General features: G+C 39.1%; 1 protein-coding gene and 1 long non-coding RNA gene across 2 annotated transcripts in view; one reads left to right on the forward strand and one right to left on the reverse strand.

The window, feature by feature from the left end:
- The window catches only part of CASQ2 (calsequestrin 2), a 96,531-nt gene extending 94,485 nt beyond the window's left edge, over positions 1 to 2,046 (forward strand). Inside the window, exon 11 of the mRNA XM_034411163.2 lies at positions 456 to 2,046. Within this exon, the coding sequence (XP_034267054.2) occupies positions 456 to 626 (171 nt within the window). The 3' untranslated portion in view covers positions 627 to 2,046. The remainder of the gene's footprint in view (positions 1 to 455) is intronic.
- An 8,030-nt stretch (positions 2,047 to 10,076) lies between these two features.
- The window catches only part of LOC117662046 (uncharacterized), a 30,236-nt gene continuing 25,685 nt past the window's right edge, over positions 10,077 to 14,627 (reverse strand). The window contains exons 2-3 of the long non-coding RNA XR_009622280.1: positions 11,887 to 11,932; positions 10,077 to 10,351 (exon numbers count right to left, since the gene is read on the reverse strand). This is a non-coding gene — a long non-coding RNA (uncharacterized LOC117662046). The remainder of the gene's footprint in view (positions 10,352 to 11,886; positions 11,933 to 14,627) is intronic.

Here is a 14,627-nt window from a genome sequence, read left to right on the forward strand (position 1 = left end):
TGTCAAAATAATAAGAGTGAGAAACAAAAAGAGAGGTGCAGGGAAAGGGAAAGGATGTTTCTGTGAGCAGATGGGCAACATATCCTCTATTCTTGTTCTAGTTAGTATTTATCAACAATTGTGATTATCCCAAACTTCTGGAATAATTCAAAGGAATTTTATTTAGCATGTGTATCTTAACCATATTATAATTTAAAAAATGATTATTTGCCATTTTTATTTGTTAACATATATCATATGGTCATGTAGTATTATTATTTAATGTATATTTGAAAGCTTTTGTATTCAGTTTATTGGGAGGAAATGTAGAATGAAATCCACACATGATTTTTCCTTTATTTCCAGTTTCCTAACCTCCCATTTTATAAGTAATTGGAGAAGATTTAAGATTTAAACACATTTTGCTCCAAAAACTCCCAGTATGTTGTGACGAAAATGTTCACCCTTCCTTTCAGGCGGACAGTGTCTGGATGGATATCAGGGATGATGATGAACTCCCTACAGTTGAGGAATTAGAAGATTGGATAGAAGATGTGCTTTCCGGCAAAATAAACACAGAAGATGATGATACTGATGATGATGATGATGATGATGATGATGATGATGATGATGACGATGATGATTAGGTTATAGCTCATTGAATACTGGACACCAAAATCTGTGTGCCTCAAAATACTATGCCTTACAGTATTTCTCTTCTAAGGGGAAAATACTGTTCTTTTTGATTTCTAAGGGTCATTGAAAATTCATAATCTTGATCCCTTTTATTTGTCCCTCTTCCCAAATACAATATTCACCCTTCTGGCTTCCACAATGTGTACTCTATACCTACAGTAAGTCAGAAATTATTATTTTTTAAATTGTGTAAGCTCAGTGTTTATGCTCCCTGCAGGAAATTTTAAATCTATGAATATGTTTGTTCATAAGAATAAGAGAAAATAAAGAATTACATAATAGTTCATGAGTTAGCAAGGACATTGCTGCCCTACACTACTCCCAACAGAATGGCTTGCCAAAGCAAGGTGTAGAAAATGGAAATAGTGGAGAGCAATTGGCCTTTTCTCCCTGTTCTTCTATCCCTTCGGATTATGGGCTCATGTTTTCTCCACATGCCATCTGTGGAAGACATGTCCTTTACAATGGAATTTCAGTCTTTGAGTCAAACTGCTGCTGAAGTTTGTTGGTTTCCCCTTTCCTGCTACTTGTTTCCTTAACAGCAGCAGAAGAAATGATCCCCCAACTTTGATGGCCTCATTTCTGAGATTCAGTAAGAGGAACCCTGTGTGGTAGCACTTTTCCAAATGGCATACTTTCTTTCCATCTTGGAGACCAGATGTGTCCATGGCGGTGGATGTGGGGAAGAGTTCAGTTTACTTTCTTTTGGAATGACTGGCATCTACTCTCCAAATGGGTCTAGGACAATTTATGACAGCCAACTCACCACGGCCACCTCTCCATGGCCATCCGTACAATTCCATGCTGGATAACTCAATGTGATAAACGTTATCTTTGACATTATTTCCATTGACAAAACTGGAAATAATGTTGGAAAAACAGTGGTGGATAACATTTATTGTGTTGAGTTATCCCCATGTGGAATTTTCCATGGTGAATTGTCCCACGGCAAGTTGTTCATGACTAGATGGCTGGGGTCAATTGTCCCATTCTACTCCAAATACCAGAAGGAAAGAACTGGAGAATCGCCCGTAGTGACTGATGTTGAAATTGCTTGGTTCAGAATATGTATTCCCATACTTTGTAATGCTTATGTTTTATTCTTGGATCATGTTCAATTGAAATGTAAAAAGAAATTCTGATTGGACTGATGCAGGATTTTATTTCATCTTACCTCGTTTCTGTGCTTATCAATACTCAGTCTGCAATAAAGCTATCTGGGCCATCCATCACTGCCCTGCTTTCTAGAGGCTGATATCCAAGTTTCCTCCCTCATAATCAAAATATGATTAGCCTATGTGAAATTACTCTGTATAGATAATTGATCAGGATTCCCATTTCCATTAAAACTCCATATTGTGTGTATATTCATATGCACGTATCACTTTTTTATTTATCCAATTAAACAGAATACAAGCTTGGAAGGAGCCTTGGAGGTCTTCCTAGTCCAACCAGGTGCTTGAGCAGGAGACCTTATACCAGGGGTGTCAAACCCATGTCGTCACGGCGTCATGTGACATATTGCAACTTTTTTCCCCTTTGCTAAACTGGGCGTGAATGTGGCCCGCACGTGATGCATCCGGGTTTGCGAGTTTGACACTACTGCCTTATACCATTCCAGTCAAATGGTTGTCCAATCTCTTCTTGAAAACTTCCAGTAATGGAGAACCCATAATTTCTGGTTTATATGATTTATATCATTACCAATCATGTTTCAAGTTATGTGCAGCTGATATGTTAATATCTGAAGGGGTGAAATCCAACAGGTTCTGACAGGTTCTGGAGAACCGGTAGCAGAAATATTGAGCAGTTTGGAGAACCGGTAGTGGAAATTTTGAGTAGTTCAGAGAACCGGCAAATACCACCTGTGGCTGGCCCCAGAGGGGGGTGGGAATGGAGATTTTGCAATTTCCTTCCCGCAGGAGTGGGGAGGGAATGGGGATTTTGCAGTATCCTTTCTCTGCCACGCCCACCAAGCCACACCATGCCCACAAACCACGCCTACAGAACCGGTAGTAAAAAAATTTGGATTTCACCACTGGTCTTTCCCTTCGGCACTTACCAAGTTTACAAAAATTGACCTTGCAACATTGTTTTCTGCCACATTTCCATGATGTTGCATTTGTCTTATCCTGGAAATTTCTCATGAGTGACACATGCTTGTCATCTTTGCTCTACCAATGATAGTGTTTCTCCATTTATTCTGTCCAAGGAAAATGTCATGATGTGCTATGATTGATAGCAAATTTCATGTTGGATAGATGAATTAATACTTTAATTCAGCAATGGGGAAAGTCCCAAATATAGGGTCACAGAGTATGTTTCTTACAAGCTTTTCATCACTCTTACTGGTACATTGAAATTATTAGTTGAAATGAACTGGAAAAAAATGGTTTTTCAAAATGCAGTTATTTATTCACCCAACTTCTTGATTTCAGTCTAAACATCTCATACTTATTTTTAAATGCCTTGGGGTTTGCCTCAAAATGTTTTATGACATAGCCCTATTCTAATTTCTCCAAAAGGGGAAGTGAGAAAGGATTGTACTGTCAGCTTGGTCTGTAGTGCTGTCCATGCTGTTCGTATTATTTGATTCATGTATTGTATGTTTAGAAAAGGTCACCTTTCTCAATGCAACTTTATTGCTTTGCCATGTGATTGGATCTCCAATTGTGCAGGGGTTTCAATTGCATTAAACATCTGCAGCCGATAGGTGGATGGGGGATCTGAGTTTGATCCAACTCCCCTACCCACAAATTATATGGTAGTCACTAAGTGGGGCACCACCATGTTCAATTTTATGACGTATTAAGTAAACAATGCAGTTGTTAAAAGAATGCTGCAGTCATTAAGCAAACCTGGCAGTTGTTAAGCAAATCTGTTTTCACCAATGGGCAATTTTGCTGAAAATTGTAAGTAAATACCAGAAACCAGCAAAATCTGCCAAAAATTGCAGTGATGTGATCACAGGATACTGCAAACAGCTGAAAATGAACTGGTTGTTAAATACCCAAAATGTGATCCTGTGACTGTGATAGGTGACGCAGGTCATAACTTTGAAAATGGGTTATAAGTAGCTCTGTGGAGATCTGTCATAATTTTGAATGATTGCTAAGTGACTGGTCATTAAGTGAGACCTACTTGCATTAGTATTGTTCTTGGAACATTACCCTGAAACTGTTAATTGCACTGAGTCAGCACCTGAGTCAGCTCATGGCTTATGATTTCTAAGCTTCAGCCTCTTTTTTCATACCATGAACTATGTTGAATCAGGACCAGTGAATGAGATCCCAGTTCAGTGCTTTCTTTTACCAGCAGTCATTAATCAAGAACACTGCTGCTTAGCAAATATTGGACATTGTGCCCACAGGTCTTCAAAAAGATAGAAGTTATGACTATTCAGAAGAAAAAGAAGTAATGCCTGTTTGTCCTGTTCCCTTGCTTAAATTGGTTTGATATTGCCGGTGAATAAGTTCCATCAGGATCCTACTTTTGTTTGGTTTTCGTACAAGTGATATCAAAAGCACCTTGGCCGTGAAGATAAAAGAGTGATGCTATTCTTTGCTCTCAGCTGTACCCATGTAACACAATCCTATTGTCCCAGGCAAATGTCAAGTAATTTTGATGCCCAAACATTAACAATAAGCAAGTACTGCATTTAATGTCATTGTATTGGATTTTGATTTGTGAGGCACTGTGCATTGTTCAAATTATCATCTCTGAATGTCATTTACTTGGACACAGATACACTTCTGTTGAGAGTTACACACTGTGCTGAGCCATAAAATGATTGCAATTTTAAGGATTAGGGAACATCTGAGTCCAGTTAATTGTGGCTTATGCAAGGTTAAGCAAACCATATGTCTTTGTGCTATTCCATCATTCTCCCACAGGTATTTTTTCTTAACATAATGCTGCTATAAGAACTATGAATCTGATTTTCATATATATATGGTTGTCAAAAATCTGAAGTATTATAACTTCACACATTGCAATGAAGATCTAAAAGAAGAAAATATGTTTTGATGCTTTATGACAAAGGAAGTAGTTGTAATCAAGAATTTTCCCATTGAACTATGATATTTGCAGTTCTGTTTACCTTGGCTAATTCTTGCTCTCATTTTTCTTAGATGTGATTAGAAAGTATGAAGCATGTCACTCATCTCAAGTGACTTTTGGTTGATGGAGGGTACACATCTAAGAATTATGCATATGCGGCTAACACACACATTTCATTGTTTCATTATTTGACAGTTATTTTAATATAATAGGCCAATACAGTGTGAAATACATCCAAATGGGAATTAATATTACATATAAGAAGAAAAAACTTCTGGATACTGCTAGGAAGTAGCCATGAAGATATTGAAAGGTATTTTGGCCTGAAATGTTGTCATTGTGTCCTGATTGCAATGTTTTCATGGTAAATTCTGCACAATTACTCTGAGAGGTAGCCAGGTAGAATTTTACTTCACAGAAACATACCTCTTCTTTTTTTTTTCTCTTTAATTTATATGCCGCCCTTCTCCGGAGACTCAGGATGGCTTACAATGTGTTAAGCAATAGCCTTCATACTTTTGTATATTTATACAAAGTCATCTTATTGCCCCCACAATCTGGGTCCTCATTTCACCTACCTTTGAAAGGATGGAAGGCTGAGTCAACCTTGAGCCTGGTGAGATTTGAACTTGCAGTAATTGCAAGCAGCAGATGTTAATCTATTAATAACAGTGCTTTAGTCCACTGTACTACAGGCTCGTTCTTAAGGCTGATACAAAAGTTTGATACAGCAATATACTTGGCTGTAGGAAAATGTGGTTCAGATACTAAACACTACATTATACCATGATAGAAATGGGTAAAATGACTGAAAAGTGATTATGATAATTTAGGTGAAGGTATCTGCAGTGGGATTTAAGAGATACTGTATTTCAGTGGGTTTGCTCCAATACTTACAATACGAGAATAGAACAGTGGCTGGAAGAGAACTGATTTGGCTCCTAGCATTTAACAGAAGAACAGAATAATAGAGGTGAAAGGGACTGCGGAGGTTTTCTAGTCCAACCCTCAGGCTTAAACAGAAATTCCTATACCCGTGATGGCGAACCTATGGCATGCGTGCCACAGGTGGCACACGGAGCACTCTCTGCGGGCACGCAAGCCATCGCCCAGCTCAACTCCACTGTGCATGTGTGCGCACTTCCCACTGGCCAGATGATTTTCAGGTCTCCGCCCTGCAAGTGGGAGACGCACCCGCATGCGCAGGGGGGGGCTACCTTTCTCCTCACTTTCTGCTGCCCGTGCCTTCCCAGAACTCCAGAGATTCCCCTCCCAACGCTGTTTTGGGAGGCGAGGCTTCCCCCACCACCACCACTGTTTTGGGATGTGAGGCCAAAAGTGGGGGTTGCATGCACATGCACAGGGGGAGGGGAGCACGTGTGTGTGTGTCTCTCTCTCTCTCACCAACAGACTGCAGCACGAAACGCCGGGTGGCTACTTCTGGCCTTTGTTGGTGCTGGACACACCTCGCTCGCTCAGGGAGATGCGCAACCTGCTCTCTGCCCCAAGACACTGGCTTGCCCTGTGCCACAGCCAACGCCGCTGCTGTTGCCACGGGCGAGTGGGGCAGGGTTGCATTGTGGCTCCATGTCGTAATGGGCTCCAGGAGGAGCGGGACCCTGTCTCCCCCATTGTGAAGTGCGTTAAATTTCACTGTGCTGTGCAAGGCGCTTTGAGAGCAGCGGGCAGACCATGGAGGGGGCAACAGCAGTGGCATCGGCCACTTCTCTTCACGGCAGAGGAATGAAAGGAGGAAGCCTCAGCAGAGGGTTAAAAGAGCCACATGTGGCTCCAGAGCCATAGGTTGCTGACCCCTGCGTTATACCATCCTGGTCAAATTGTTGTCCAGTATATTTTTGATATCAATCTATGTCTGACTGTCTAACATCCATATGTATCTATATATATCTAACCTTGACTATCACTAAGAGTTGTATCTTTTTATTCTTTATGAATGTATTTTATTCTCCTTATGTACACTGAGAGCATATACACCAAAGACAAACTCCTTGTGTGTCCAATCACACTTGGCCAATAAAGAATTCTATTCTATTCTATTCTATTCTATTCTATTCTATTCTATTCTATTCTATTCTATTCTATTCTATTCTATTCCAGCAATGAGTTTCCAATGAAGATGGTCAACTAAAGACTACAGGACACGCCCAGGCAGAGATCCCAGTGGCTCCCTGAAGTATTTTTCCCTGGACTGTCTCTTTTTCAACTTATTAACTGAAGGAACCGGCATTCCTTTAGTTTATATGACTCTCCTGGGTTAGGGAGATTCCTAAAATCATCCCACAAGATCCTCCATACAGCAAAGGTCTGCAAGTAGTTTTAGGAGCTGTGCTTCGAAGCAGCCTGCATGCTGACAGCTGGGAGGGGGGGAGCTGTTTGTTTGTTGAAAAAGCAACAATTTTGGAATTTATTTTTTAAACTGACAGTAAATTATGCCTTAGTTTCTTCATCATTTTAAAGAACTATTAATCCTTATTAAACTAATAGGGGCTCTCTTTAGCCACAGCCTGTTAGTCCTTTTCGAAGATCTGTGCCATTTTGAGGATTTCTTCATTGTTAAACAACAAGGAAGAAGGCTGCTGAAGAAAAGCTAAAATAAGGAAGTGTGGACAAAATGATAGAGAAATATAAGGGTAGAAAGTTGTGGTTCTAGTTTATTATTTTTAGTTACTTGTAGCTTGGTCTGCTTTGCTGTAGGTGGCTAAAACTTTTTAATTCTTATCAGAAAGTTAAAACAAAAAAAAGCTACTCTTTGACTAAAGCCCAACAGTTCATAGACAGCTATGCTCCAAGTATGTTAAAAAAAAATACTCAAACTACTTCAGAGAAGCAATTATATGTAGAAAGTTAACAAACCACCGAAGCAATTTCACAAGTAGCTGACAATGTTAATTTTGTTTGTCAATTTTGGAATATATATTTATATTTTGGAATATATATTTATATTTTGGAATATAAACTTGACACCAATCTTTATTATGATGGTTTAAATATAAATCTCCCAACACAATTGAAAGAAGAGTTCCAAGAAAATCTGCAACTTTCAAAAGGACAAAGTTTGGACTTTTTCTTCATGGGCACTAACACGGTTGAGAAATCCTTGAATAAAACAAAAGTTTATAACTACTTGATACACATTGCAGAGAAGGAAATGGTTTTACTTCATATTACTTCATAATAAGTTAATTGGCATTAGGATGGATTTTTATTGGTCTGATATTTGTAATTGAAAGGAAGTTTTAATGTAAAGTGGATTTGAAAATGCATTTTTTACTTTATAATATTTAAGTAATTTTTAAAGTTTTTTTTTTTTAATTTGATTTATATGCCACCCTTCTCCAGAGACTCAGGGCGGCTTACAATGCGTTAAGCAATAGCCTTCATACTTTTGTATATTTATACAAAGTCAGCTTATTGCCCCCACAAACTGGGTCCTCATTTAACCTACCTTAGAAAGGATGGAAGGCTGAGTCAACCTTGAGCCTGGTAAGATTCGAACCTGCAGAAATTGCAGGCAGCTGTGTTAATTACAGGGTGCATTAAACCACTGTACTACCAAGGCTCTTTTAAAACATTACTGACTATTTGAAAGAGAAAGTTAAAGAAAAGATGTCAGAGAAAGTTAAAGAAAAAGATGTAGCAGCTTAAATAAAAGTTTAGAGTTTTAAAAACGATATATATAAGAATAATTTTTTTATTTTATGAGGGTAACTCGAAGAGAGTGATTTAAATTTAATGAGTTAATTGGTGTTAGTTGGAATTTTATTAGTCTGACTGTAAGTGAACTTTAAAGTATGTATGTTAAGAGGAAGTTTTTTTAAAAAAAGAACTTTTTGATCTCAGACATGTTTTTAAAGAAAAGCTTAATGTTTTAAAATGGATAAAAATATTTTTTCCTTTAAGGTTAAAGAATCTGAAAGAATACAGTGAATTTTATTAATATAAATGGTGATAGTTTATAAAGATTAAGTGAAAAGAGATATATGTATTTTCATAGCGAGGAAGAAAAAGCAGAAATTGTTAAATTGATTGCTTTATTCAAAGAGGAGAATATATTTATGTTTTTCATTTGGAAATCACTTCTGGATTTTATGCTTGTGATTAAAAAAAAAGAAATTTAGACTTTGGTTTTGCCAATTAGATAGATTTGATGTTATAGAAATGGCTAGTTATATACCAATGTGTAAAAGTAAAAAGTTGAGACTGTAATGTTATCTTCTACTGTGCTGAAAAGAATCTGAAGTCAATGCTTTTTTTTCTTTTTTCCCTTGTGCTCCATATTTTCTTTTCTCCCTCTTTTTTTCCTTCCCCTAATTTCCTATTTCTATTTTCCTTTATATTTTATATTTCAATAAAACAACAAAAGTCAGAAATACAAAGATATTCCAGCAATGGAGCACCGACAACTACATGAGGCCAACTATTCCATTGATTAATTATTCTCTCAAATTGGATCTCTTTAACAAGCTTCTACTCATTGTTTCTGCTTTCTGTCCTGCCCTCTGGTCTTTGGAGAATAAGCCAATCCTCTCTTCTCTGTGGCAACCGTCATATACTGGAAGACAACTATCATATCATCACTAATCCTACTTTCAATAGGCTAGACATACCTACCGTAGCTCCCTCAACCGTTCATCATACAATTTAGCCTCTGGATTCCTTTTCATGTTTGTTGTTGTTCTCTGCACTTTCAAGGTTGTTTTTTTTTTGTATTGTTGTAACCAGAATTGGATGGAATATTCCAAGTGTGACCACACAAGTGCTGTATAAAATGGTACTATTACTTCTTGTGATATTGATGCTATCTCTCTGTGGATGCAGCCTAGAACTGCATTGGCTTTTTTGGCAGCCACAGTATACTGCTGGCTCATAATTAAGTGGTGGTCCATTAAAACACCTAGATCCGTCTTACAATAAGTACTGTTGAGTCAGGTACTGCCTATTCTATACCTGTGCATTTGGTGTTTCTTGTCTGCTTTTCTCACTACTGAATTCCATCTTTTTGGATAGGACCCAATGCTCAAGTCTGTCAAGATACTTTTGGATCTTAAGTCTATCTTCCAAAGAGTTAGCAATTCCTCCCAGCTTGGTGTCATTGTAAATTTGATGAGTTCCCCTCTATCCCCTCATCTAAATCACTTATGAAGATGTTGAAGAGCACTGGCCCCAAGACAGAAACTTGAGATATCAGCCTTAGCATAAACTGTTCAACTGTACTATGATTCTTCCTAGAAAAGTCTGAGTTATCTAATGTCCATTTTGAGGAAAATAATAATGTACAGAGCTGTGTATGATAGGCATTTAGAAAGTAATTTTACAATATATTTATTATACACAATCTTTATTTCCTGGATTATAGGTACAAGTGATATTGGAACTCCCCAAAGAACTGCATCTAGGTGCTTCAGGGCCCTGCTTTTGATGTTTAAAGATACAGTAGTTAAATGAAAGTCTGGGTCCTGGCCTTGGGAAAGATTCTTGCTTCTGTTTGTGTTGTTTCTGAGAACTCATCTCTGGGTGTTAAAAGTAAATTTGCTGTCTTCCCAGCTTCCTTTTTTATTGGTAACACACCTTTATTGTGAGTTTTCCAAATACTGATCTAGTGAGGAATAAAAGGCAGAACAAAATTGCATGACGAGTTACTGAAAGTGAAGAGGACTCCCTGATTGTATTGAGCAGCTAACACATTTAGACATCCCAAATCCCCATGATTAATGTTAGGATATGCTCAAAGCATGAAATACTTCACATATAACTATTGCTAGTGCTTAATGACCTGCTGTAATTTGAAATTTTCCTAGGAGTAAATATCAGATTTAAATGCTATTAGTTGCATATTAATAATAATTCAATCACTAGGTGGAATATAATTGATATATTGTACATACTTGTGAATAAGCTGAGAATTTTAGGGTCCACATTATACTGCAAAACTTGGGTTTGGCTTATCCTTCAATCGGTTTATATTTGAGCATATTCAGTAATACTTTTTTGAAGTATCCATATATACTTAAGGATAAGCCCATCCATGGATATGCTGATCCTCAAAGTTTTCACAATTGGCTTATCAGCATATGGCACATTTTTCATGGAATTTGGGTTAGAAAGTTGAGTGTTGGTTTATCCACAAATTTATACAGTATTTGTAATAATTTTATGGAATAGACAGACACAAACAGTCCATTAAGTAAAGGGAATATTACAGTATCATGTGAAAACAACATATAAAATTATCAAAACTGAGGAGGCTATTATACATGATAGTAATTTCAAGAACATGCAGTGGCTGCATGCACAGAGTTACATCTGTATAAGTGGAAACTTCCATGTAAGTACTGCCCCAAGTTCTATGACAACAGTGTAGTGTGTCGAAGAAGAAATGGAAGGCATTGCTTTAGCTTATATGGCATGGCAAGGGCAAGGAAGAGGGAAAACTGTAAGCTTTGCACAGAAATATTCAGATCCAGCTTTGCTTATGCTGTAATTGCTTGACTTTCATAAAAGTGAAACTTTCATTTCCAAAATGGAGTCAAGGATCTTTCTTTCCAAAATGCTAACTTGGTACAAGCCTGACAAAATGTTAACAACAAAAGTGTTCCCCATTCTATCCTTCCTGCAATTTACACTTCCATTTATTCATGCAAACTCTTGTATGTCAGAAATACAAAATACTGCAACCATATTATTATTTTTCTCAAAATGCAAATTCTTAGTGTCAACTTTGTTTTTTATAGAACAAATAAGGCTGGTTATACCCAGATGCATATGTGAAGATGGATATTTTCTGTTTTGTAATGATTGCTAATTCAATCACATGGCCATTCTGGGCAATATAAAACCCTTTGGCCGCCATCCACTCTCCACAGATGTCAATCAGTTCCAATCATTGCCCCTATTATTCAGTTGGCTCCTGGTCAAGGAGTGAAACATAGAATGGTGGCATTTGTAGTACAGACTGAATTTTCTTTAAAAATGAAGCCTGATAAAATAAATTATTGACAATTATATATATATATATGGCTTTTTATGACTGGTGTGCCAAAAACAATTGGCTGGAAACTGTCAAGGCAAATGAAAGTGTCAAATATACACAGTGTAAATAAACATGGGTAAAATAATCTTCATTTTACTTACTTTAAGATGATGAGGCTTAAATGTCTGAACTGCTCAACTATCGTATCTAGAAAAAAAAGTTCAAATGGTGTATGCCTACTTCACTTGCTAATGGAGCTACTTGGAGAAGGTTCATCCAAAGGAAGAATTAAGGCCAATCCCAATGCAAATGCCCCCAACTTGAGGAACTCCAATTGGCAGCACTTCGGTGGCAGTTTGAAGACCTGCTGGCCGATCGAAAGGCCAGGGATCACATAAAGACCTTGTGGCAAAGGCACAGGGTGTGGCAGAATAATGGAGGAATTTTGTGACCTTATGTGCCACTTCAACTGGCCAGCAGACATCATCGTGAACTGCTTCAAAGTTGGGCTGAACGATGACCTGCATATTGCTTGTATTGCAACAGGGGCTCTGGCCCGCTTTCATGACTGGTGCGTGCTGTCCGAGGAAGTGAAGATTGTCCAAATCCGAAACAAGTACCACACAGCCAAAGTCTGGAAAAAGTCACCTCTGGAAAGGAAGAGGGACGCGGCCAGAACTCAAGCCCTGCAAGCATGATCCACTGCCTGTTTCAAATGTGGCAAGGAAGGCCACCAAGTCATGGAATGCAGAATTAATTGTCCAGTCAAGAAAATAGATCAAGCCCCTGGGGAGAAAACTCCCAAGATGCAACCTCACATGAGAGAGATGGCACTGAAAGGAGTGGGGGTTGTGGCGCTCACTCCCTCACCCAAAAAGACGGAGGAAACTCCGATCCCACAGGATGATGACCAAGGGCTAGCTGATACCAATGACGATGATGACCCCTTGGTAAGTGGCTTAATCACACCTGTGACTGTCCCCATAGAACTCCATTTCCCAGGGTCAGGACTGGAAACCACCCTGAGAGCCTTACTAGACTCAGGCTGCACCAGGTGCTTGGTTCCAGCTGTCAGAGTTCCAAGTAACACCCCCACTGAAAGAAGACTCTGAGGCTTGCTGTTCCTCAAAGTTCCATTTTATTAGAGATGTCATATTGGCACATCTTGGAAACCCCAAATCTGAAAGCTTCCAGGTTTTCCCCACCCAAAGGAAAGTCCAAGTCCCTGCCCAGCACCCACAAGTCCATCACATGGCCCAATCAAAGCACCATCCCAACTGGAGATGCCTCCCAGTTCCAGCCCTCCAGGTGTAGGGCAATAAGTCCTTGACTCTCTGAGAAAAGAATGTTGTTGTAACTATCCCCTCTCCCAGTTTCCCACAGTAGTAAATGTGGCAGGCCTGACAGCCACCCCCCATCAGAAGATCGTGTCCTGCAACGAGACTAACACGGGGTTAATTCAGAAGACTAACCACCTCTTCCCCTCCCCCCCAGGAGGATCTTTGGGCTTATCAGGGTATTTATCATGGAATTGTTTTACTAGTCTGTCTGCTTTCACATCCCAGCTCTTTACCCAAGTAGCTTCAGACAAAGGGTACCCCTTCCAATGTACTAGATATTGCAATCAACCTCTATATAATCTGGAGTCTAAAATCTATTTTACTTTTACTTCGTAATGGGTTTCCTCTTGCACCAACATAGGCTGGGGGTGGTGGTGAGCCTGCAGTCTTAATCTGGACCCTATGGCTGGCTTCAGCAGACTGCAGTGAAAAACAGGATGCACTTTCCCTAGAATGCAGGGGAAGTTAAGTTGAACTGTTACTGGGAACGGACCTAAAAACTTAGTTCCTAGCTTCTTACTAGGCAGCTTTAGTCTTATGTATTTGGTCAATAGATAAACCGGATCTCCCACATGGAAGGGAGGTTGAAGAGATTGGTGTTTGTCCACTTGCTTTTTATATGCCTCAGTGGCCTCTGCTAGCGCTTTTTTAGTGTTCTCCCGCCCTTACTCAATGACTCCATCCACTCAGGTCATGGAGGAGGGGGGTTCTCTGGGCAGTTCAGGCATGGGTACAAAGTCCATGCCACTGGTGACCTGGAAGGGGGTTAATCTGGCGCTGCTGTACATATCGTTGTTATAAGCCACTTCTGCAAATGGCAGCAGGTCCGCCCAGTTCTCTTGTTGATAATCTACATAGCATACAGTCATGGCCGTAAATGTTGGCACCCCTGAAATTTTTCCAGAAAATGAGGTATTTCTTACAGAAAAGTATTGCAGTAACACATGTTTTGCTATACACATGTTTATTCCCTTTGTGTGTATTGGAACAAAACCAAAAAAGGGAAGAAAAAAAGCAAATTGGACATAATGTCACACAAAACTCCAAAAATGGGCTGGACAAAATCATTGGCACCCTTTCAAAATTGTGGATAAATAAGATTGTTTCAAGCATGTGATGCTCCTTTCAACTCATCTGGGGCAAGTAACAGGTGTGGGCAATATAAAACTCACACCTGAAAGCAGATAAAAAGGAGAGAAGTTCACTTAGTCTTTGCATGGTGTGTCTGTGTGTGCCACACTAAGCATGGACAACAGAAAGAGGAGAAGAGAACTGTCTGAGGACTTGAGAACCAAAATTGTGGAAAAATATCACCAATCTCAAGGTTACAAGTCTATCTCCAGAGATGTAGATTTGCCTTTGTCCACAGTGCGCAACATTATCAAGAAGTTTGCAACCCATGGCATTGTAGCTAATCTCCCTGGGCGTGGACGGGAGAGAAAAATTGATGAAAGGTGCCAACGCAGGATAGTCCGGATGGTGGATAAGCAGCCCCAAACAAGTTCCAAAGCAATTCAAGCTGTCCTGCAGGCTCAGGGAGCATCAGTGTCAGCGCGAACTAT

This window comes from Pantherophis guttatus, chromosome 2 (genome assembly GCF_059756535.1).
Source record: "Pantherophis guttatus breed Tessera chromosome 2, ASM5975653v1, whole genome shotgun sequence".
Classification (NCBI taxonomy): domain Eukaryota; kingdom Metazoa; phylum Chordata; class Lepidosauria; order Squamata; family Colubridae; genus Pantherophis; species Pantherophis guttatus.